Below are 23341 nucleotides of genomic sequence, written 5' to 3'. Positions count from 1 at the left end.
ATGCTAGCGACATGGCAGAAGAGAAAGAAGAGTTCAGGATAAGCAAACGAGGATACCGAGGGCGTAAGATACAGGCGCAAATCTGAGAGTGCGGCTAAGGCTGGGAGAGGTGCACGTTGAAAGACTCGGGAAAAGTGAAAGAGGGGACCGGGGTGATGGAAGACCTTAGAAGACGGTGACGATACTAGAACACCACTGGCATTCTTCTCTTATGAGCGAAAAGTGCCTGGTAGTAGCATGTCAAACACAAAGCCAGTTCTGGATCAGAACCAAGACCTTGCTATACCTGGACTGAGAAGCTATTTTGCTCGCCTTATGCTATTGCCCCACTCGTTCCTCAAGGACTATCTCATATCTATCTGATTACCATTCCTGGCCGCTCAAAGTCACCAGCATAGGGGCCCCCAAGAATATTACTTCCTCCTAACAAGCCTGTAGTCTCACTGCCTAGCAGAGTACCGAAACCCACACTTCCCCGTCTGTCACTCCAGATTTCATGGAACCGAATTGCCATGTCGCTGGCTGCAACGACGATGCAACCTTCCTCGGCGCCTCTTCTCGACCAGACTCCATCTTCACCCCTGGCCCTTCCACCATCGCGGTCTCCATCTATGTGCGAACCATTCAATGGGCCGCCGGGGTAAGCGACTGCACACAGAGCCCGATTCTCATCGTACCACGGCACGGCAACGACTTGTTCGCAACCAGGCCAAGCGAAGACAGCGACACGGTATGGGTGTTCGGGTTGCGCGAAGCCGAACGTTGCTGCTATTTCACGGCGAGTTTGAGACCAGATAAGACTTGTGACTTGAGCTGCACAGTCGATAGTAGCAAGACAAGTGCCTGAGCGTGTGTGATAAAAGCGGATGCAGCGATCATTTGAGCCGCCGCCGACGGCTATAAGTCCGCGTTGCCAGGGGCAGAACGCCATGGCTTTCACAGCTGCATTGAGTGTCCATGTATGTTTCGCCGCCGATTGCGCAAGGTGCAAGACGGGGTTGTTGTTGCGGTTGGTTACGGTGTAGATGGACTCACCACGCGGACCTTCACGCACATCCAATATGGCTGCTGTACTCTCGCTAGCAGCGTTTGGTCGAAGTAACTTCTTTGTCTCAAACAGATTGCAGTTGTTGTCGTTCCCTCCACTTGCAAAAAGCTCGCCGTCCGACGACCATGCTAAACCGCAAATCTGTTGGCTATGGATGGATAATCGAGCGAGCAATGTCATGGCACCATTCCAGCCGAAGAGTGCACTGTGTGTCTCCGAAGGCCACTCAACACTGTAGAAGTAGATGTGACTAACCTCATCTCCGATGAGTAATTCTTCGGTTGGTACATTCATCGCTCTATCCCGGAGTGAAGGTCGCTGTACAACAGTCGGTCTCCAAGACACGCATGATACAGGCTTGGGTTGCGTAGCATCGAATCGTGGTTCCGAGTCAAGCGGGCTCCACAGTAAGATACGACCGTCAGCCCGTCCAACCGCAAGAATTGCTTGCCCACCTGCTGTGGAGGAGAAGTCCAACGACGTAACATGCTGAACATCTGAAGGTCCATTTGGCGGCACGGCGTTCAGCGAGTTTGGCGTACTGACGCCGCTTCTTTCGGACCATAGATGGACACAGTTCCCTAGGCCAACAGCAAGACACTTGGAGGTATAAGAATATGCGAGCAAGGTACAGTAATAGTCGTCGCGGAGGTTAGGGGCATCAAGGACTGTAGGCCAGATTAGTATAAAAAACCCCGGTGGGTTAAGGACATATCTGAAAGGTAGAATGGGCACAGGTCTCCGCTTTGGCGGCGTTTTACGGGTATCTTGAGCTTGTGGTCAGCAACAACACAATGCTGAAACGTTCGTAAGGAATATAAACGAACTCGGATCAACTCCGTCCCTTAGCCAAGCTCCGTCTCGCCAGACATGTTTCGTCTGTGATGCAGGGCCACTATTTTGTGAGCGCGGAGAGGCTGCAGATGATGAGTGCTGAAGTATGCGATCAGTTTGATCAATGTCAAGTGCTAGTGCGAGACGTCGTTCATAGGCTTCAAGCTCGGCATCTGGATCTGCTCGGTTCAAGAAAGCAGATTTGTACAGTGGCGCGTTCGTTCCACTACCGAGCATTCCACCTCTGCCAGTGGACACTGCAACTACTGTGTCGCTCACAGCAGAAGGCCCACCAACGTTCCAGACAGCACCAGCGCTGATCTGGCGAGCGCCCAAGGTTAGAGGATTGCGCCTGAAGTTGACATTCCTTCTATTTGCATTGGCACGCCCTGAAACCACGGAATGTGCCTCTCTGAGCCCGCGTAGTTCCTCATTCATGCGACCACTTCTGCGCAGTCGGCGACTGAAAGCATCTGAGCCTCTGCGAGTACCGCGGTTCATGTTTTGTTCCTTGTCCCTTCGCTCTGCAGGGCTATTGAGCTCGAAGCTTTCTCGAGTAACCGCGGGTAGCCGGCGGCTGGCGATGAAGCGATCTGGCGTACTGGTCTGGTTTGGACGAGGTGATGGTAAAAATCCGCCTCGCGCGACCCATTGACTGGGTCTCAAAGGAGAGCTAGCATAGCGCAGAGGTAGTTGACGAAGCTTAGCAGGCCGAGAAGTTTCCCCAGAAGAGGCGTCAGTGTAGCGCAGGGGTGTGAAGTTCGAGCTTTCAAATGTAGTGGCAGTGTCTATAGGATTTGGCGAAGGAGATGGGCCGCGACTCAAGATGCTAACCAGGCTATCTGAAGAGCTGCGATCTGTGCGCCTTGATTTTCTTGCAAGGGATACATTTCGAGGCGGATTGGAGTTGCAGGCTTCCCCTTGAGGAACGAGGTCCCCTTGAGGAACGAGGTCCCCTTGAGGAACGAGGTCCCCCTCATCAAGAGGCAATGCAGCTGTAGTAGATGCGAAGGGAACGTTTGAGTGAGCGAGCGTGGTAGAGCGATTGAAAAAGGAAGAATTGAAATCGTTGACTCTGCGATGATCTGGACAAGTCTGATCGTTTGATTGTTCCAGTACAGCTTCACGCTTGATCGGACGAAGGTCCGGAGTAGACAGTGCCTGAAGACGGGAAAAGAATTTTGACTTGCTAGGAGAAGATGGCGAGATTAGACTGGACCTGGTAGTGTCACTGTTATTGTTGTTGTCACTAAAGAAGAGACAGCTGCGACTTTTGCGAGGAGACTGGGGTGTCCTAGGTGACGACCAATCTTCAGTGCAGACAGTCTTGGTGGGAGACAGCGGCGGTGTGAGATAGCCAGACTGAGATGGAGATGTTTCATCATCAGTGTCGCTCATGTTGGAGCGGTTTGCGTCAAGATGAGTGGACTGGAGAGCTTAGTTGTGAGTTTCAGCGCATGTGAAGTCGTTCGAAGGAAAAAGGCTAAGGGACGAGAGGTACTGCCTGCTGTCCCGGTGTTATCGCTGCGAGGTTAGTAATGCAATGATGGGTCAAGGTCTTAGGATGTTGGCAGCAAATTGAGGGGTGACAGATGCAGCGAGTGTTGACGGCAACCTTCCGCGCGAGATGACGGAGGGGCAGCGGCTCCACGCGTGTAGTGGGGCAACATCCCGCCGAGGCTGCAGTCTGAGGAAACAACAGCCAAGCCTTGTCAACCGCGCAAGAACACATGGCAAGCGTATGTTGACATGAGGATACGTCGGCGACACTCGCTAACATGTATAGCACGGTATATCGCGTGGGTCAGGCCCGATAGTTCGGTCAGAAGAGGCGCGACAGAAGGAGCTTCAACAGATTGCGGATTACAAAGATCTAGCCGATCTGGTGAATGCGAAGGTATGTAATTCAGAGTCAGATTGGGTCGTTCGGTGCTGACAGTCGCCCTTCAGGTTGCAGAGAAGCAGTATACCATCGAAGTCTTGGGCCTTGTCACGAAGCTCCTAAACGAAAACCCCGAGTATTACACGATATGGAACCACAGGAGACGCGTCCTGATGGCGCTCTTGACATCAGATGCTCTTGAGCAATCGCCAGAAGACCTTTTGCAAGGCGACCTGCATCTCACCTTTGCGCTGTTACGGAAATTCCCAAAGTGCTATTGGATATGGAACCACCGAAACTGGCTTCTGCGCGAAGGGGAGGCGCTGATGGGCGTGGAAGCATCACATAAGCTTTGGTCGGGAGAACTGCAACTCATAAACAAGATGCTACACGCGGACAGCCGCAATTTTCATGCCTGGGGCTATAGACGATTCGTCGTGTCGCAGATCGAACGGCTGGCCGCGTCTGAAGACATCCCCACGACCGGCACTACACCGAAAAGCCTCACAGAGTCCGAGTTCGAGTACACAACCAAAATGATCAAGACCAATCTTTCCAACTTCTCCGCCTGGCACAACCGCAGCCAGCTTATACCCAAGATGCTCTGCGAGCGCGATGCAGACGCCCAAGCTCGCCGCGCATTCCTCAACTCAGAACTAGCTCTAATATGCGAAGCCATAAACACAGATCCTTTCGACCAGTCTATATGGTTCTACCACCAATACCTCCTCTCGATATTGTCTCCGTCATGTCCACCTGGTTCGCTTGTTGTCCAGGATCTGACCAACGGCGAGCGACAAAAGTACTACGAGCACGAGATGGAGTATATCAGGGAGATATTAGAGGACGAGGAGGATTGCAAGTGGATATACGAGGCACTTCTCGGGCTCGCAGAGGCGTACCTAGCGGTGGACGCAGGAACCGGGTCGTTTACAACAAAGGACATGAAGTCGTGGTTGGACGAGCTGAAGCGTCTGGATCCGCTGCGGCAGGGGCGGTGGAGCGATCTCGAGCGTCAACTTGATCTTTAAATGCCAGTTACAATACCATCAGGGCTTGCCTTTGGAGTTTTCAGCGCTGCTAGTCGCAGGCGCAGTCGCACTTTCCGTCTTGTTGTCCTTCTTCCATGCCCAGAGTCCGAGCGTGTTCGACCACGAATTATCAGCAGGCGCAGAAGTGACGATATCCTCTTTCTTAGTCTGTAGCTGTGTGGAAGCTCTGCCAACCGGGGCTGCTGGTGGCGGAGTTGCTGTACTTGTGGAAGCGGCAGCAGCAGCGAGTTCCCTGGTATGAATGTAAGTGAAAGCAAGAGAAAGCGCATGTGGAGCCGGCGTACCGTTTGTATTCTGCCTCCAATCGTGCTATTCGCTGTTTTTTAAACTCGCCATCAAAAGTAGCCACTCCAATCGATACGCCGACTATCGTCGCCAGCGCGACTGGAAGGATGCGTCCCGCCATTCTGTTTGCTCGTTGTGTGTACTGCTGATTCTCGAATTTGGGGTGTATGACGAAAGCACTCCCGCGGGCAAAAAGTTCAGCCCTCTTCCGCCCCCGGCACACGCTAGGCGGAGCACGGGACGACGCGCCATGCCTTCAACAATCACCCAAAACCTCACTCCGTCAGCCTCGAACTCCGGTACGACATGCAGGCGCGTCCAAATGTCCAAATGGCGACAGAAAGGTTTTGTACAGGACTCGGATGAGGAAGAAGACGAGTCTCAGCTTGAGAGTCAGGGTTCCAGGCAGAATGGTGGCCTGAGTGGACGCGTCGAGCGCGTCGAAGAAGGCGTCGACGCGATCGGACGGCATGAAAAAGCCACGGAAAAGGAACAGGCGACTGTATACGAAGACAGAGAGAAGAACTGTGCTGCTCAAGGTAGCGAAGGGGTAGATAAGGAAGAGACGGTTATTACCACGCCCACCAAACGCAGCCCGCCCAGACGTCCTACGCCATCTCCCTTCACGCCCAGGTCAACGCACAGCTTCAGACGCGAGCTCACTGAGAGCCCCGATCCGCTACTCGGCTCGCAAACGCCAAAGATTCGACGGAATGTACCACCTCCATCATCCCTACGCCTAGCATCGCCAATACTTCAGCCAAGCTCTGCCGTATCCATACCTCAGCTGGACGACAATCATGCCGTTCCTGTTTCCGACAATTCGACCGTTCCCATACAGTCGACCATGGTGGGTGATGCACGAAGTCCCAAACACGTTCCAACCCTATTTCATGAGTTCGGCATTACTCCCTTGTCCGACAATTCCGATGATGATACCTCAGATCTCTCAGATCCACCAACGGATATGGAGTCGCCCCCGCTGGCATTCGCTGCGCCTCATCGTCGCACGGCGGTTCAAGTAGTCATACCAGCCTCGACCGCCCTACAGAGGCAGATTGCCGACGACAGGGCAAGACGTGAGTTCCGCCAACGGAAGCCTATTCAGATGCATCCTTATGCGTTGGAGGGTGAGATGTACCGGAGAGAAGTACAGAGCAGAGGACTTAGACCGGTGCGAAGGGAGCGGTCACGATCACCCCAGGGCCATCGTAAGCAGCAGAATGATGAAACCCAGGAGCAAGAGTTTGATCCGAATCAAAGTCCTACAAGCAGTCCCCCAGATGTTGAAATACCAGTCTCTACACCTGTATTACCACGACCGAGGAACGATCTTCGTCACCCTGCCTCCAGTTCTGCTAGACGAGTTTCGTCTACACAGCTCCGTCACCCTCATGCAGCCAAGCGTAGAAAGCTCAACATCTCGTCCACTCAGACTATCGCAGCACCAACAAGTATCTTCGAAGATCGTGACATGCGACGCGATATCTGGTCCATCCCTCCGAACTCACCTCCGTACTCAAGCAGTCCGCCATTGAACGGGAACATGTCAGCTCGTCGTTCAGCTACGCTACGTGCAATGACCCCAGCCCCCAACTTGCCTACGCCTTCCACTTCATCAGTCATGCAAGAAGATCCTCAAATCCTGATGGGATCAGACATCGAGCAGGCCCCACGTAATATGCAGAGGTCCGGTGGACAGCTTCGTCGACCGACCAGGGTAGTGATAACGGACAGCTCATCTTCGGCCGCCGAGTCTGCCAGTGAAGCGGAGAAAAGCGACAATGAAATCAGATATGTGGGCAGAAAGATTAAGGGAGTGTTGCCCGCTTCGTGGTTGCGACAAGATCGTCAAGCACAGGAGCGACGGCAGGCTGAGCAACGCGAGCGAGACCGGGTGCGTACGAACGCAGCTGCCTCTCCCGAGCCTACTGCGCCTGTGCGTGGGGTTGCTCAAAGGATCATGAGACCAGCCGGCCGACCCCGACAAGATGCAGCTTCTAAAACACCATCAAGAATTTCCGTTGTCATATCAGACGATTCAGATGACGAGCCAAGACCTCATGTCAGCCATCATTTGGAAACGGTGCACGATTCCATGGCTGACGCTTCTGCACTAGCTGCACTGTTTGAGGATCGTTATGCTAACGACAATCTATCGGACATGGAGCACGATCATCTTCCCCTTCCGACACTTGGTGGAACCGGACCAAAACGGAAAAGACAGACTAAGCTTACAGATGCATTTGGAAAGTCTAAGAAAGCTAGATCGTCGGACGGTCTGGGGAAGAGTGTAGCCTATGAACGACGATTGCTCAACGGGCAGACGGGAAAGAAGAAGCAAGCTAACTCCAGAAGACCACGCAAGACTCCTTTGCCTGCCATGAGTGTCATAGATGTTGATCTCTCGCCATCTCGGCAAGGCGATGCAATACCGCAATTCCTCCGCATTGCCAGGCGGCAAGCGCTCCAAAGACCAGATCTAGCCCGTCAAAAGCCGCGAAACAAACAAATACGACTCCAAAATGCCGAAGATACAGAAGAGGCCAATGTTACTCTCAAACAATGGCAACGAGGCACAATTAGACTAAAGGCAAATGTCGCATCGCAACAACAAAAATCACGACATCCTTTGATCAATAGGATCGATAATCAGCAGCATGCAGAGCAGCTTCCAGTGAATGATGGAGGATCTTTGAAAGAGCTCGACATGCGATCCGAAGCTGCGACCGACGTCTCTCGCTCACGCTCCCGTAAATCTATTCCTACAGGTCTTCACATTTTCCAACGCTCTATAACCCAGAATCAGATCAAGATGTCCACAAAAACAGGGAAGAAACGTGCTCAACCAAACAGGGATCCAGGACGGGCTGTACGTCGAGCGCCTTTTCCTTTCAGAACCGCACAACTAGAAGGCGATGAGAACGACTTTGGCCGAGGTCACCGGAAAATCGCATTCGAAAAGGGCCTGTTACGTGTTGATCAGGAGTTCGGTATTCAGCTTCCTAGCAAAGAGCCTTTCGTAAATCCACAGTTAGCTCGATATCTCGCAGACGACGGCATTGAACTGCCACCCCTCCCTTCTGCAAACGAGGTAGGGGAAGGCCAAACAGAAGGTTCGAGACACCAGCACCCTCCACCCAAAAAACGGTTGAAGCGAAAGGTCCAAGCGCAAAGAATTGATGTCGATGCGCGGGAATATCGACAGCCGAGCGAGCCGGCAGTCCAGGAGGTACTTAAGACTGCTGATGTTCTTCAAGTACAGGACGCTGAGACTGAACAAGGCTCACCCATACTCCATGGCCTGGGTCCTTATGGTACTCGATACCCCGTCACATTCGATGTATATTCGCTAGCGGCTGATACGTATTTTCATTCGTCTACTTTCATCGGGTCTGACGAATTTCGCCGAGCTTTAGTCATCAGCAAGCCCGACGGTCGCAGCTTTGATGATCCGGCTGGTCATTGCACTATTGCCCATGGTGCTCTTTCGATCAGATGCGGCCCATGGAATGACGACACGTTTTCAAAGTTGCAAGACCTTGTAAAAGCGGCGTCTGAGCCTTTGGAAGACCAGGAAGCTGAACGTCATATCCCATCGTCAGTCAATGAGGGTTTGACGCAATTGATTCGGTTGGCACGGTCACTCATCAACTGGGTAACTGATCATCTCAGCTTCTTAGACCCGATCGATCGAAACGACTGTGTGTTTAAGTTAATGCGGCTCTACCAATCGCTCTTTGACAGCTTGTCGGTTGCTCAGAGAACTACGGCTTGTCAGAATTCTAGCGGCGTTCATGGTGTCATACATGCCATGGCCTACATCCTCGTCGCGAGCTTTCAGGTTCATTGTATTGCTCAACATCCTACTGTTGATCAAGGCAATCGAGTCGAGCTTGTTGGTCTTGTCAAGAACCTGTCTAAGACTATCATCACGCAGCTGGTGCGACATGGTATACCAAATCTAGGCAAGTTTCTGGACCAAAATAAGCGACATTCCGTACGCGAGAAGGGGATACAAGAGAATGAAGTTGTCGTTGAAAGTGTAGTCATCTGCACTCATGTATTGGATGAGATGGACATGCCAGCATGTAATTTCTGGGATTTGGTAGGCCAAGACCTGTGCTCCAGACTCGCCAACGCCACATCTTTGCCTACCTTCGAAACTACGTGGGCTTCGATATTCACTTTCCTCCCCTACAACGAGATCGATGCATCGGGCATTCCGCTTAAAAGCCGGAGAGAGACCTTCCAGAAGGATAATTGGACGTGTATCCGAGATCTCCTACGTCGGTTATTTGAACTGTATCCGAGTACCTATAGGAAGCACAGCGCGTCACTCAACGACTATGTTCGTGCTAACCTCGCACGATGCCACCGGTTGATCACTCACTGGCATTGGAGTCGTCCGGAGCTGATGCTTAATGCCGTGTTGGACTTTTTCGGTAAGAATGGCCTCAAGAACCTGCGACGGGAATCAGGGGACCGATCGGTACCTTTTCTCAACAATCTTGCAACATCACCGTCGTTCGTCGTCGAGCAAAACGAGAATTCCTTCCACATCGCACTGATATGTCTTGCTCTGGGCCTCCAGGGTATGACAAACGCTTATCCAGAGAAGAAGATTCGCAGCTTTGTCTTTCGGTCTCTACCTAACCACGGGCGTGCTTATCCAAAAGATCAGCCTCTAGACGAAGAGAATCTGGTAGCACTCCGCAATCATCATGACCTACTTTCCACTCTCTACTTTGCTGCGCCGCCAACCTGTCGTCCGAAACTGGATCACATTCGTGATCTTGTCAATCACGAAAGCTCTCACCGCGAGGCCTGTAGAGTCAGCGTTCGAGCCTGGGCCAACCTCGCCACATTTCAACTATCGACCGAGGAGCCGTACACCTCTGCACGACCGTTCGCATTGTGGTACAAAGACATAATGCATCAAACACTAAGACAGTACAAGCTGGCCAAAACCGAGGCAGATGACTACTTGAAGTCTGGCGTCCTAGATGGTACTACCGATATCTCCGCAGTCATGGTCCGTCAAACAATGGAGAGAAACCAGGAGCTGGTCATTGCGACACTACGAGACTGCATTGCCGGGATGAATAGAGCAATCCTTCATGCAAGAGACCACTTATCCATGAGAGCCTTCCTCATTGATTCCGACATCATGTGCCTGCTTGAGCTCCCTCATCTAGAAGATCGCCGCCTTGTCAGCATCATTCGCGACACTATGAAAGTTCTCCAGAGCTTTGCAAAGTTACAAAAAGCCCATGTGAAGAGGGACGTGAGTCAACAGACGAGTGACGAAAGCCAGGATTACGGCGACTTCCCCGACATGGATGACTTGGAAGGCATCGACTCTGACGTCCCCGCAAAGGTCATCCAGGAATCAGGCCTCGACTTCATTCAGAAGCCCCTCTGGCACCTGCTGTCCAACGCTTTTGGCGCGGAAAACTCCCCTGACGACAACCTCCTCATGGACTGCGTTGACACATGGGTTCTGATCGCAGAAGGTCAGGTAGCGTCAGGTGATCGGTCATGGACGTACTACTTGGATTCGTTCAGTCAGGTATCATGGAGACAGCTACGGCACACCGAGCAGACGCGCAAATTCGGCCCGTACTTCATGGCCGCTCTTATCGACTGCGACTCGATCGCTTACGAAGAGCATCGCCACGATTTCCTCCAAGCCCTAATGGTATGCTTGGTTGAGCGAGAGTCTTTGCTCAGGTTCCAGCATCGACTGTTTTATGCCATCGCGCGAACAGATGATCATCACCCACTTATGCAGAACCTACCCTTCTTCCGCAATACAGATACCGATGAGTGGGATATCACCGCTGATACTCTGCGTACGCGGCGCCTCGCGCTTATCTCTAGTATTCTGTCGAATATGCGCGATGACGTTCGATCGGTTGCTCAAGCTGAGCCGGCGCGCCTTGCTAACATAAAGAGATCGTATGCGTCTATGCTGAAGGACTTTATGACAACGATGAAGTACAACTATCAGCAGCTTCGTCAGGGTACGATGGTGACCGGCGCTTACGTCGAGTTCGTGCAGAAGATCGTTCAGTTCCTCAAGCAGTATACAAACGATATCTGTCCCGTTCTACCCTTCTTCACGGACTCCGTCGCTTTCCCACTACCAGCTGGAGATCCCACTTATGTCGTGGCACGCCTTTGTGGGTATGCGCCTAAACTGTCAGACACAGGAATTGCGAAACAACTATCAGTCTTTATACAGACGGTCGTGCAACAGGCTGCTGCCGATAACCAGCAGATTTACCTTGTCAACCAGCTCACGACTGCTCTGTGTACTGACGAGGCACCAACTCCTGACAGGGTTGCACTGCGATCAGTACTGCTGCAAGGCGTCCTTCCGGCGTACCTAGAAGAAGCGTTCTCATCAAGCACAGCCTTTGCCATCGCTAGGCCAATACTGCAAGCGCTGCCCTCGGTTCTAGATACGATGATTTTCGATCTCCGTATCACTCAGCCCGACAGTCTCATATCCGTACTGGATTGTATCGTATCGGTTTCGCATGCCTTCATCCGCGGAACAGAACAACTCAAGGACAGTCAGCACTGGCTCCAGCAATCCCATGTCATCGCTGCACTTGCGCATATGATGAATGCTATGAAATCGATTCTTCCACCGTTAGAGTATATATGCAGTCGCACTATGCCCTCTGCATGTCCCAGCCAACCACCGCTCATTACATATATCGACCAACTCAGCATCTTCGTCATCAAACTCCTCCAAGGCACAACGCCGGAGACGATTCCCTCGTACATTGGCGATGCGCATGCGCCAATCCAGCAGAAGCAACACGCAGAATTACTTGCGTTCTGCCGACGAGGCTTGGAGGACGGTGTAAGAACAAACTGGAGCGAGAGCAACGGATCTATTTGGTTTGGCCAAGGTCACGCTCGGAAAGAAGTAGTCTTCGACGTTGGAAGTGTAGAAGAGGAACGGGCAACACTAATTGGTGGGATTCAAAGTTTCCAATCTACGCTGAGAAATTTATATGGTGATGAAGAACAGCCATATGATGATTGCGAGGGAGAGGGGACCTCTACGTACGATTTCATAGTTTAGCGGTATGAATTCAGTGGCATGAAATAGCATAAACTGGTCTCTTTGAGTCACATGAATAATCATATCAACAATCAAGCGATCACAGTGTTTTGTTGTTGACTGTACTACGTATTCTAGTTCAACGCGTACGGATTGCATAATCAGAACTGATAAATATTGCAACTACAACCTACTACTATTGTTTACCTACGTTCAAACGGTTCGATCAAATAGCTAAACCAATGAGAGTACGAAACTTCAACAGGAGCTCAACTAGTAGAAGATTTCGTCTGAGTCGCCCTACCAGTGCAGCAGAGCCTATATATTAGATTACAGATGCGATATACTCCAATCCCATATCGATTGGTGCTATGATGTTGCTTGTATCTGTTGAAGAAGATGGGCAGTTTCACGCAATGTTGCTCAACCGTGCTGTATGTGGAAAGTCCGTTCATCATTAAGAACACAGGTAATACATCAGCCTAGGGAGGAATGTAGTCGAGGATGATTAATGTGAGATACTAGTGTAATGCATTCATCGAGAGTCCTCTAGTGATACAAAACGTTGTCCTGCGATGTGTGGTTGTTCTTGAGAAGTTATAAATCCATCCCAAGTCTGCCATTCATGGTCATCCAAGTGCATCGTTAGGATTTGGTCAGGATGTAGATGTACAATCTATTCGAAACAAGAACGCTAGCTAAAAACTCCAAGCACGCATGAAAATGGAAAGCTTATAGTTTGGCACCGCCCTCTACATCCACGCTTCCCTTAAGCAAATCCCAGTCCGCCATGGTAAAAACAACATAGCCGTCGTCGCTACCAGTCTTGCCCTTGCCAGATCCAAGAGCAGCAGGGTGCCAGTACATGGTGTCGTACTCAGCCTCTTCTTTCCCTTGCTCCTTGGCTTCCTTGTCCGCCCTTTCCATAAGCTTCCTTAGATCGATGCCATCGTTCCTCAATGGAACCTTGTTCTGCTTGTTGTTGTGCATTGTCGTTTGTTGTTTCTGGACCCTCAAGAACACAGGTACTGCGTACTTTGGCAGCTTCTTCTTCGCATGCGCAAGTAGCGCGTTGAAATTGAAGGAGTCTAGATGAGCAGGGTCGATGTAAATAGCTGCACAGCCTGCTCGACCATCAAAGCCAGGCACTTCGACGCCATAAACGTTTGCCTCTTGAATCCCTGGGAAGGAGCCAAGTGCTTCGCTGACTTCTGCTGTACTGACGTTCTCAGATTTCCAGCGAAAGGTGTCACCGAGGCGGTCCATGAAGAACCAACGGCCATCAGCGTCGCGGCGCAGTGCGTCGCCAGTGCGGTAATAGAGGTCGCCTTTCTTGAAGACATTGCGCTCGAAGCGTTTCTCTGTGGCATCGGGGTTGTTCCAGTAGCCGACAAAAGCTTGCTCGCTTGGCATCTGGACGAGAATCTCACTTCCCTCCTCATAGGCCTTTCGTTTGCAGAAGCCGGTCTTGGGATCACGGAGGAGATCTCCTGTCACGATATCGACCTCGACGGGGACGTAGGTATTGTGGGTGCGCCAGCGATCGATGATACCCTGGTGGCCGACTGACGTGGCGGTAAAGGGTCCACGAGAACCGTTGAACAGCGCCATGACGCCTTCTGTGCTGTTGAAGAATTCACCAACGACCTCGATGCCGAAGCGGTCGACAAATCGCTGCCATACGTCAGGGCGAAGGCCATTTCCGAACATGGCTCGGACATTGTGCTTCCGATCCAGATCGCTTGGAGGGGCGTTGAGAAGGTAACGAGCGGTCTCTCCTACATAGACGATGGCGGTAGATCTCGAATCGCGTACGTCGGTCCAGAATCTGGATGTTGAGAACTTGGTTCCGATACAGCATGTGAGACCGGTGACCATGCAGACGAGTGCTGTAGTGCCTCCAGTGCCGTGGTATAGAGGCATGCAGACATACCATCTGTCGCCGTTGGGCCCGGACTTCAGCCCCATTGCACCTACACGTTGAGTCAAACCGACCGCTCTCTGGGTTTCGAAAGGACAAGCTTTTGGGTGTCCAGTCGTGCCACTGTCATAATCAGCACCGCTCCAGCAACAGCTGCCATGATGCTCACTGACCTTGTATAGAACAGGAAGAGGGGGAACTTTCCCTTCATGCCCACCCGAAGCTCATCCTCGGGCCTCGCGGGTTCCAGCCTGGATATCTCTCCCTTCAGAGCCGTGTCGAGGACTAGGACAGTCATGCCCAGTTCATTTTCCAGCCTCTCTCTCACAGCTTCGATACGATCTCTGCACTCTTGATCCTCATCCACAAGCAACACCTTGGCGCCACTCACTTTCAAGCAGTGCACCAGCGCATCGCCTGCGAGGTTGTAGTTGATCCACGCTGGCGCGCTTCCTATGCTCCAGCTACCGAGGTGTGCGAATAAGAATTCGGGGCGGTTCATCATGTACATGGCGAAGAGCTGACCGGGGACAACGCCATTTTGGCGGAGGTATTGGCCATATCGGCAGGCATTGGCATAGGTTTCGGCCCATGTGTAGCAGCCGGTGCGAGACCAGATGCATTCTTCGGTCGAGGGCAGGCGGCGGACTTGGGCTTCGAATTGGTACCACAGAGACTGGCCCTTGCCTTGTGCTGGTGTCTTGTTAGAATACAGCAGACGGACAGTCTACAGAGCTCGGGCTTACCATTTCTCTCGAGGTCGCGCGCGGCCGCCTTCAGGACGCGTTGGCTCTTGAGGTCTTTGGTGATGTGGTATTTGGCGTCGATGTAGGCGGCAGCTGCGGTAACGCCTGCAATTGCGCCTGCTACGGGTGCTTCAAAGCCGGGTCAGTTTAGATGCACGACGTGAGTTGGGTAGAGACATGGTTGGGGGTTGACGTGACAAGCGCGCCGCGGCTGTTACTGCACGAAATGGGAACACGCACCGAGAGCCATGATGAGGTGTGCTTTCTATATCTCGTGGCTGGAGAATGTACGAGAGCAAAACACAGAAATACACCGAAGAGATAAGTCGCGACAAAAGTAAGCCGAAGTACGCCCAATGCTCCTAGATAACCTGCGACATGTTCGTCCACAACGTGATCAATTGCCGACGTGCCCTCGGCCTTTAAACCGCCGTTCCACCTGGGCACGCCAATGCACACGGCCCCATGGAGTAACCCCACGGCTAAGAGCCCCACACCCTACTCTCATCATCCTGCGACGCCCTCTATCCCACTCCGTCGGACCTTTTCCACATTGGCGATGAGTCCAACGAGTTGATAATGGTTGCGCGGCTTCAAAATTGCTTGCACGCCATCTCTGGGCTGTCATCCTCGCCCATGGGGCCTTCCAGAGCGCGCTAGTGAAATGCTCGCAGTCAGCTTGTTTACAGTGTTGGAACAGCATTTTCATGTCATAAAATCATATATATTATTCCTTGTCGACATTGCTTACCTTTATACTAGAGCTTCGCCTCGGAACCCCTAGCGAACTCAGCATCTAACTCTACACTACCACAGCTCTATCAAACTCACATGTGCTTGTGGAAGAAGTCCAACACCATCTTATACCCACGCTCATACTCTTTCTTAACCTTCTCCTGCTCAAGGTCACTGCGTGCCGCCATCCAGCCGTGAATCTGGTCTGGGAACCATTCTACAACGTGAGGAACCTTGATACCCTCCTCCCACTTCTTAACATCGTCTTTAGGCTCATCGCCGGAAGGAAGCATGATGTAGGGAATCTTGATGCCGGGGGCGTCGTCGCCAGCAACCATGGCGGGGTGGCACGCAGCGGCGACCTTGAACTTTGTGCCTTCCATGGACGACAAATTGACAATCTGTGCGGTGTTAGCACATGCATCAAGGTTGAATCACTTTGTTCATACCTTTCCGCCCCAGCAGAAGCCAATGATAGCCCACTTCTCAATGCCGTTCTTCTGGCTGAGTTCGTCGACAATCTTCGGAATGCGCGGCAGTGTCTTCGGAGGCGCAGCTTGCGACTTGAAGAACTCACCCATCTTTTGCTCCTTCTCCTTGGTGTCTGGCGGCATCCAGGAGATGTCGGCTGGGTTGCCCTCGAAGAAATCAGGCATGAAAACTTGGTACTTCTGGCTGTCGGTGTAAGCCAGGATATCAGCGCCTTGCAGTGTTTGATTAAAGAATCCGAAAATGTCGTAGACGACTAGAATTCCTTGTTTTGCGTCCTTGGGACCGGTCTGGTCTGTAGAATTTAGTCGGGACGTGACGTGATGTCTCGGTGTTGGACGTACAGGTCTTCAATCCGTCTACCTCAATATAATCACCCTTTGGCTGGTAGCCTTTACTGACCACCGCAGGTGTGTTGCAGCATGCCTGCGACTGTGTAGATTCGGTCGACATATTGGCAATGTGTTGTTTTGGAAGTACTTTGCGCGTTGGTATTGCTTGGTAGCTTGTGAATAGTCGCGGCCTTGCGATTGAAGCTCTTCCCAAGTGTTGAGGTAAGAGCCGAGTCGTTGGAGTTTGAAGAGTTGAGGTCGCTCGGGCAATGACGCGCATTATGAGTTGCTACGGTATTTGTCAAGCTGTCAACGACCATTTGGCGGGGAGCTGCGCACCGAACCCCACCATGATGTCACCAATAGCTATGATGAAGTAGGTTCAACTAAGACAGCATCGCCTACTGCAAATCAGTCTGGCTACCAGCGCCATAGATAGACCGAATGCTCTTGGTACAGAAAGCTTGATTTTCATTCTGCTAACCAGGCTTGACAAAATACCCGCCTTATGCTCCCTCCGCCGGCGTACCCCCTAGTATGGCTCCAGACTTCCAGGCCCATTTCAGCTCATCTGGGATGCTTTTCCTGCTCGCGTAATGGTACACTAGATAACATGCTAGACAAATTAGGGGGGCCTTTGGAACCTCATGTAGTGGCTAGTGATTGCAATTTCCCTTGAGTATAGTTGGAAGATGATGTACGCTTCATGGCAGGCAGGGACCATGGCACCCATCCAAAGAGAAGAATTGTAGCATCCACTCATTGTTGTTGACGCGTATTCCTCGTCCCCAAAGGTATCGAGACCGATTTCTCAACTGGTCGGCCTGTGCCATGGACCGTGGAAGTGATCAGAAGAAAGTAAGTGCACTGCTCGCATTTCGCGGCGCCCAGGCCCGTCGCCGTTGTTCGTACGCATGGGCCTGTATCAGTTGAGCAGCCCAAAGCTTCTCTATGAAATCGGCATCCCGAGCGTGAGGCATTAATTCGACGTTCACAATGATGTTACCACCATCGGTTCTCCTTGGCCAGGCACGCCGGTAGAACAGCATCGTCTCTGACCAAGGCGTCCCGGCCATTACTCTCTGAGCGCTTTTGACTTCGTCCAAATGCTCGTTCAGGTAGGCATGCACTTCGGTAACAAACTGCCTCAACGTAATGGACCTTCCGTCTTCGTTTGAAACGATGAGAGAGGGTGGGGGTCGATAACCGTCCGGCTCTGGGTCAGAATCGTACGAGAGGTAGAACTTTTCGAGACATTCGCGGCTGTTCACCTCAATGCGGCTCAGACCAGGCTCACTGATGTCATCATTCGCAGAGGGGTGGTCAAATAGCGGGACTGTCTTCTCTTCGTTCTTAGGCCCTACCACAATTTCGATATTGTGCAAGTCGGCCAACAAATTCCACCGTAGTCGGCATAAGAGGTCATTACGAATACAGTCGTGCACCAATTCAGATGTCATAATGATGCGAGTCGATGTGAAGACGGCCGAGGGATCTAACAAGAAGTATTCTCGCAATGTGGGGGGAAAGGTGGATGAAGAAGGTATCATAGAAATGGGGCGTATTTCTAGAGAGCAGATGATTTTCAACATTCGCTAAACATCTGCCTGGGGTCTGGACACGTGCTGGAGATACAACTGTGTCAATAAGTGCGGTTAGGCAGGGGTGTTGCGCTTCTGCATTTTGCGGCACGACAGCAAGACCGTGTGCCTTGAAGGGCTACGGTCCATGCAAGTGAATTTGCATCTAGCATGAAGCTTGGTTGGATTCTCTGTCTAAGCATCCAAGTTTAGCTTCTCAAGCAACGTATCTATCTTCCCTAGCAGGATTTGATAGTTCATCGCATCTTGAGCAAATTCATCACCGACTTCCTCGCCATCCAGATTTCTAATGACACCAGCAGCAATTTGCTGCTCGACCGACGCCATGTTCTCATCTTGCTGCACCTTATTAGGTATACCGTCCTCTAGCGCGAAATCGCCCATAGCATCAACAAGATCTCCATCGGCACTGGCTTGCATAGCTGCGTTCTCATCCATCATCTCATCCAGCCCGCTGTCCTCAAAGCGAAGCCTGAATCGTTCCGACAGGTAGTATCGGATGTCGTCGACGAGTTCGACAGTATCGGTCTCTTGACGTGCCTTGACGCGATTTGCAGATTCCTGGACTAGCTCTGCAAACTCAGGTTGGTCTATGTAGTGTTCCAGCCGGTAGGCGATGTATCGCGCAGCAAATTCTTCAAGCCGCTGTACTCTTGTGTCCCACCCGGCTCGGATGACTTCATAGATGTCCACTGCTTCATCTGCATCTGTAGCACCCCGTGGGTTATCTGACTCGACTGCTGAGGTTGCGCCGTTACCCAGTGCGGAAATGATAATAGCGGCGCGTTGCTTCAGCTTCTCGATGAAGAGCTGATCTGCCGCAAAGAGCACATCGATTGCAATATCCAAACCAAAGTCAGCACGTTCGGTATACATGAATGTAAGGATAGTCTCCAAAACTGCTGGCGAGCAGTCGATAGTCACAATCTGTAGATGCGGTGTGTCTTGTGCTTCCTTGAACTGCGAGCTGAACATGGTCAGGAAGTACTCAGAACGCAATAGCATAGCTCGGTGCGCGGGGAAGATAGTTGATTTACGAGGCGCTTGTTGACGCGAAGGCGACCTCGAACGTGCGCGACCAGGTCCGACTGGTATTCCTAACAGAGGACCTGGAGTGTTTCGCACAGGTGGCGTGGATGACTCTGATGGCCCTGGTGACCGATCGGTGCCCTCGGAATCTTGATCCTCGTCATCATCGTCGGCACGCAGTAGTATGTCGGCGAAGATGGAGTTCTCCCGGTCCCATTGTATGTTGTCCACCTTTGCAGTGTCTACGACCCGCTTGTGCCGGAGGACGTTGTTCTTGAACCAGCCTTCTAGTTGATCTCGGCCCCGTTCCAATTCCTCCGCGCGTCGCTGACGCAACAATCTTCGATCCGAGACTTCTGTAATATCTTCGAACAAACGTTCTATCTCTAGCTGCTTGCCAATCTTATCTATGCCGCTTAGCACCACTAGCTCCTGCTCATCACTCAATCCATGTAACGCTCTGCGTATTGAGACTTCTTGGAAGTAGAGATACTGCAATGCCACGCCTAGCGACTCTGCGGGTATGGTGTTTGGTAGCTTCCACGAGGCCGTGTTCGGTGCTGCTTCCAGCTTCTTCGCAAAGTACGGCGATCGTGCCGCGAGGAGGAATTTATGAAGATGGAATTCTTGACCATAGGCTGTAATTGTGATGTCTGTCGTCTTAGGCGAAGTCCTCGTGAGGAGTGAAGTAATGTGCGCCGCCAGCGGTTGGAGGGGGTTGGAAGCTTTCGCGTAATCGTAGGATAATAGCAAGTTGCGTATACGGTCGTTGAGGGCGTTGTACAGGCATCGTTCCCCTTGAAAAGTGTCTCTTTCACAGAGTGCGCCGTTTTCAAGGAGCAACCTTATGACTTCGTAGTGACCGCAGAGACTAGCCTTCAGCGGTCAGCGCATTGCTCTTGTTCAGGTAACAAAGTGTCCAGACAAAGCAGAAGGGTGTCTTACTAGGATAAGAGGTGTATAATCGAATTTATCCCTGGCGTTGATGTTCACACCCGTCGAGATCATCTCCTGGCAAACCTTTAAGTCTCCCCTCCGACAAGCCTCACAAAAGACCCTGAAATCATCGCTCAAGTCTAGCGGGTTCTCTTCCTTGAGCTGGCCCGACGAGATGGCCTGGGCTTCTGTCGCGAGGGCCGCCTCGATCTCGTACTTCTTCTTGACGTCCATGGCTGTGGCAAAAAGTGGATTCACTCGCTGGCCCCGACATATTGCGAGAGTGACTACTGATTGTTATGCGATGACGAGTGGCGGCGTAGATCGGCGTGCTATCGATAAGGCCGGTGACAAGGGTGCGTCCCACCTGGCAACTGCAAAACGTGGGCGTTGCTGGGTTGACGGGCGTTAGCGTAAACAGGCCCAAACACCAAGGAAACCTGGCTTCCATCCCACCCATTCATTGTACATAATCTACACCCGTCACTACCTTCGACCTCTACTAACCCAGCAGCTTGCTACCCTTACCTACATTCCATAATTGCATGTCTTTTGAGCAATAGCAATACCTTCACCATGCCCGAGGAAGAAAAGTACGATGTGCTCGAGAAGATTGGTACGGCCGGACCTGGGAGTATGACGGGAGACGCGTACTGACATTGTATAGGCCATGGGTCCTTTGGTATCATTCGCAAGGTCAAGCGAAAGTCAGATGGCTATGTATGCAACCACGACAGAGCCTGCGCACGCGACTTGCTAACCGCCGCCTAGATCCTCTGCCGCAAGGAAATCAGCTATCTTAAGATGTCGCAGAAGGAACGCGAGCAGCTGCAGGCTGAGCTGTCTATCCTGAAGGAGCTCCGACACCCCAACATTGTCGCCTACTTCGAACGCGACCACATCAAGGCATCGCAAGACCTCCACCTCTACATGGAATACTGCGGAAACGGCGACCTCGGACGCGTCATTCGAGACCTAAAGAACAAGAACCAAGTTTGTGAGGAGGAGTTTGTCTGGAGCATTTTCAGCCAAATCGTCAGCGCCTTGTACCGCTGCCATTATGGCGAAGACCCCCCTGCGGCAGGCCGCAACGTCATGGGCCTGGTTGGCAACGCGAAGCCAGTCCGTGACCCACGCAAGCCTATGATTCTCCACAGAGATCTCAAGCCTGAAAACAGTCAGTATCTGGTCCTTCTGTTGTCGCTTGATTGTACTAACAACCCGCAGTCTTTCTCGGAGACGACAACAGTGTCAAGCTGGGCGACTTCGGTCTGTCCAAGATCCTCCAATCGCACGATTTCGCCTCTACCTACGTTGGTACTCCTTTCTACATGTCGCCCGAGATTTGCAAGGCGGAGCAATATGGACCCCATTCCGACATTTGGGCACTCGGTTGCATCATATACGAGATGTGCACCAAGTCACCTCCCTTCAACGCGAAGACTCACTTCGAACTCATCTCCAAGATCAAGCTGGGTCGATACCCTGACATACCTGCTTGCTATTCAGCAGAGCTCCGAAAAGTCATCGCCAGCTGCCTCAACACAACACCCGATCACAGGCCAGACACTGCCGCCCTTCTCAACTTGCCCATTGTCAAGCTCATGCGCAAAGAGCAGGAAGTCGTCAAGCTGGGACAAGATCTCCGAGAGCAACGTATGCTCACAGCGAAGCGAGAGAAGGAAGCAAGCGAGGCCATTTCACGTATCCGTAAAGAATTGGACGACCAGTTACGACGAGAGTGGGAAGTCAAGGCACAATTGGAGATCGAGAGGCAAGTGAAGCTCCAAACAGAGCAGCGGGTACAAAAAGAGCTGGCGCACCTCCAGGCGACGTTTGAGGGCGAGGTCAACAGGCGGGTAGAGCGCGCTTTGAAGATGTACCCCAACCGTCTGAGCACATCACCAAAGCTGGCTCCTCGTTCAAACACACCCACCATGGCGGCAACCGAACCTTCGGCTTTGTTCTCAGCAGAGGCTGAAGGTGCCGTTACAAACACTTCCCAGAACACGCTCAACACAGATTCCGACTTCGCAAGTGGAACAGACCTTTCGTCACTCTCCCTAGATGATCACACCGAGGACGTCACTATTGCGCCCAAACCAAAGGCAAAGCGACCGTCTCGAGGCCCCCTCGTTCGCGCCCGCACAATGTTCTCCCAGCCTTCCACCACACAAGTACCGGATTCTCCCATGGATGTTCAGATGGCCGAGCCATCGCCGGCGCCTGCCTCGCTCAAGGGACTTTCCCTTTCCCCCCGTCGCAACCAGCAACCTAAGCAAAACATCTTCGCTGCGGCCAAGGAAGGTGCCAAGAAGTGGGAAGCCGATGTTCCTCCTTCGCCCACTGAGGCTGAGTGGAATGCCGACTTCGACGATGACGACGACCTTCCCGTGCTGCCATCGCCAACCCGCGCACGAAGCGCCTCTGGCGGTCGTCCTATGAGTGAAGACCCTTTCAAGGTGCTCGCGAACGCTCAAGCACCACTACTGAAGGCGAACGCCCGACTCGGAAGCACACCAAACCTGCTGGGTCCCAGAACTACGAAGCCTCGCCCCGTTTCTGCCGTACCCATTGTTGCTGCATCTCCTTCTCGACAGAAGGCCAGGTCCACCGACAACCCATCGACGTCGCCACGCAAGACCGGCGCCACAACAAAGTCCATACCATTTGCTGGTCTCCCATCAAAGAAGGGCAACGAGGCGTTCCGTGTGCAAGCGATGCGCAACAACGGTGGTGTTCAGGGTCGCACATTGGTCGAGCTTCAACAAGCCCGCGGTATCCCTGTGCACACTATGAGTGAAGATGAGGGTGGCGCGAAGAAAGGCTTCGGATATGGTGGCCGAAGGAGTCCTGTCAAGAGGACTGGCGGTATCAGCCCGCCTGCAGTATGGGACCCAGAGACCGAGCCGGAGATGCCATCTCCCTTCATTGTCCGCAGCAAACGCATGGTCCGGTAGGACGGACGATCTGTAACAGCTCCGGAACGATTACGACACTTACAACGACACGACGAGGAGTAGATAATGGGTGTATTGGTTTACACTTCCCATGGCGTTGGAAAACTGGAGGGCAGATACCATTTCCTTTGTTCATCAAACGGAGTGGTGTTTCGGCGTTGATGATTGTGGATTGAAAGCGAGCCATTGGGTCGCGTCCTATCTACCATCTCTTCCCTTTGTCATCACTGCATCTGGTCTTATTTTTTATCATCACATCTTCTCGCCAGCATACTAGCATATTTTGGGCGATATTGTGGATTGGATTGGATAGGCGTTGAGGCGTTGCACCGTCATGAAACGGTTTGCATCTGTAGTCTTATTTATTTCTTCGCAACGAATGTTACCACTACCATACTTCATTAACGGAT

At 52.2% G+C, this 23341-nt stretch overlaps 8 protein-coding genes across 8 annotated transcripts; 3 read left to right on the top strand and 5 right to left on the bottom strand.

Annotated features, from left to right (window-relative positions):
* Positions 1–355: 355 nt before the first annotated feature.
* On the bottom strand, positions 356–3366 carry CC77DRAFT_980749 (WD40 repeat-like protein; the record flags this gene model as incomplete). The annotated part of the gene is made up of 2 exons (XM_018536066.1): positions 1876–3366; positions 356–1716 (listed from the first exon to the last, which is right to left on the bottom strand). Exons 1-2 carry the CDS (start codon positions 3278–3280, stop codon positions 356–358), a joined length of 2766 nt encoding a protein of 921 aa, XP_018390889.1. The 5' UTR covers positions 3281–3366.
* Positions 3367–3573: 207 nt separating this feature from the next.
* CC77DRAFT_954571 (protein prenylyltransferase) lies at positions 3574–5150 on the top strand. Its single transcript, XM_018535460.1, has 3 exons — positions 3574–3621; positions 3669–3779; positions 3833–5150. The coding sequence occupies exons 1-3, from the start codon at positions 3613–3615 to the stop codon at positions 4793–4795; spliced, it is 1083 nt and encodes a 360-aa protein (XP_018390888.1). The 5' UTR covers positions 3574–3612; the 3' UTR covers positions 4796–5150.
* Positions 5151–5423: 273 nt separating this feature from the next.
* On the top strand, positions 5424–12203 carry CC77DRAFT_1057246 (hypothetical protein; the record flags this gene model as incomplete). The annotated part of the gene is made up of 1 exon (XM_018527995.1): positions 5424–12203. One exon carries the CDS (start codon positions 5424–5426, stop codon positions 12201–12203), a length of 6780 nt encoding a protein of 2259 aa, XP_018390887.1.
* A 711-nt stretch (positions 12204–12914) lies between these two features.
* On the bottom strand, positions 12915–15099 carry CC77DRAFT_1057245 (acetyl-CoA synthetase-like protein; the record flags this gene model as incomplete). Its single annotated transcript, XM_018527994.1, has 4 exons — positions 12915–14226; positions 14277–14796; positions 14850–14978; positions 15090–15099. 4 exons carry the CDS (start codon positions 15097–15099, stop codon positions 12915–12917), a joined length of 1971 nt encoding a protein of 656 aa, XP_018390886.1.
* Positions 15100–15607: 508 nt separating this feature from the next.
* Positions 15608–16526, bottom strand: CC77DRAFT_1057244 (dienelactone hydrolase family protein; the record flags this gene model as incomplete). The annotated part of the gene is made up of 4 exons (XM_018527993.1): positions 15608–15629; positions 15681–15985; positions 16034–16368; positions 16418–16526. 4 exons carry the CDS (start codon positions 16524–16526, stop codon positions 15608–15610), a joined length of 771 nt encoding a protein of 256 aa, XP_018390885.1.
* A 727-nt stretch (positions 16527–17253) lies between these two features.
* CC77DRAFT_1057243 (hypothetical protein) lies at positions 17254–17865 on the bottom strand (the record flags this gene model as incomplete). The annotated part of the gene is made up of 1 exon (XM_018527992.1): positions 17254–17865. One exon carries the CDS (start codon positions 17863–17865, stop codon positions 17254–17256), a length of 612 nt encoding a protein of 203 aa, XP_018390884.1.
* Positions 17866–18088: 223 nt separating this feature from the next.
* CC77DRAFT_323128 (ankyrin repeat and BTB/POZ domain-containing protein 1) lies at positions 18089–20675 on the bottom strand. The gene is made up of 2 exons (XM_018531256.1): positions 19981–20675; positions 18089–19911 (listed from the first exon to the last, which is right to left on the bottom strand). Exons 1-2 carry the CDS (start codon positions 20203–20205, stop codon positions 18181–18183), a joined length of 1956 nt encoding a protein of 651 aa, XP_018390883.1. The 5' UTR covers positions 20206–20675; the 3' UTR covers positions 18089–18180.
* CC77DRAFT_1016425 (kinase-like protein) lies at positions 20385–23319 on the top strand. Its single transcript, XM_018524212.1, has 4 exons — positions 20385–20587; positions 20639–20691; positions 20743–21148; positions 21199–23319. The coding sequence occupies exons 1-4, from the start codon at positions 20548–20550 to the stop codon at positions 22929–22931; spliced, it is 2232 nt and encodes a 743-aa protein (XP_018390882.1). The 5' UTR covers positions 20385–20547; the 3' UTR covers positions 22932–23319.
* Positions 23320–23341: the final 22 nt, after the last annotated feature.

Source organism: Alternaria alternata (assembly GCF_001642055.1).
Source record: "Alternaria alternata strain SRC1lrK2f unplaced genomic scaffold CC77scaffold_2, whole genome shotgun sequence".
Classification (NCBI taxonomy): domain Eukaryota; kingdom Fungi; phylum Ascomycota; class Dothideomycetes; order Pleosporales; family Pleosporaceae; genus Alternaria; species Alternaria alternata.
Note: the sequence above shows the minus strand (reverse complement) of the source record. Positions and strands in the feature narration are given on the sequence as shown.

What these genes read in the sequence shown, in the direction of transcription:
- CC77DRAFT_954571 (XM_018535460.1), top strand. An exon ending in CCGATCTGGTGAATGCGAAG is followed by an intron (nt 3,780 to 3,832) that starts GTATGTAATTCA and finishes GTCGCCCTTCAG; the next exon opens with GTTGCAGAGAAGCAGTATAC.
- CC77DRAFT_323128 (XM_018531256.1), bottom strand. Translation starts at nt 20,205, where the DNA reads ATGGACGTCAAGAAGAAGTACGAGATCGAGGCGGCCCTCGCGACAGAA. An exon ending in ATTATACACCTCTTATCCTA is followed by an intron (nt 19,912 to 19,980) that starts GTAAGACACCCT and finishes TGACCGCTGAAG; the next exon opens with GCTAGTCTCTGCGGTCACTA.
- CC77DRAFT_1016425 (XM_018524212.1), top strand. Translation starts at nt 20,548, where the DNA reads ATGCCCGAGGAAGAAAAGTACGATGTGCTCGAGAAGATTG. An exon ending in CGATGTGCTCGAGAAGATTG is followed by an intron (nt 20,588 to 20,638) that starts GTACGGCCGGAC and finishes GACATTGTATAG; the next exon opens with GCCATGGGTCCTTTGGTATC. An exon ending in AGATCTCAAGCCTGAAAACA is followed by an intron (nt 21,149 to 21,198) that starts GTCAGTATCTGG and finishes AACAACCCGCAG; the next exon opens with TCTTTCTCGGAGACGACAAC.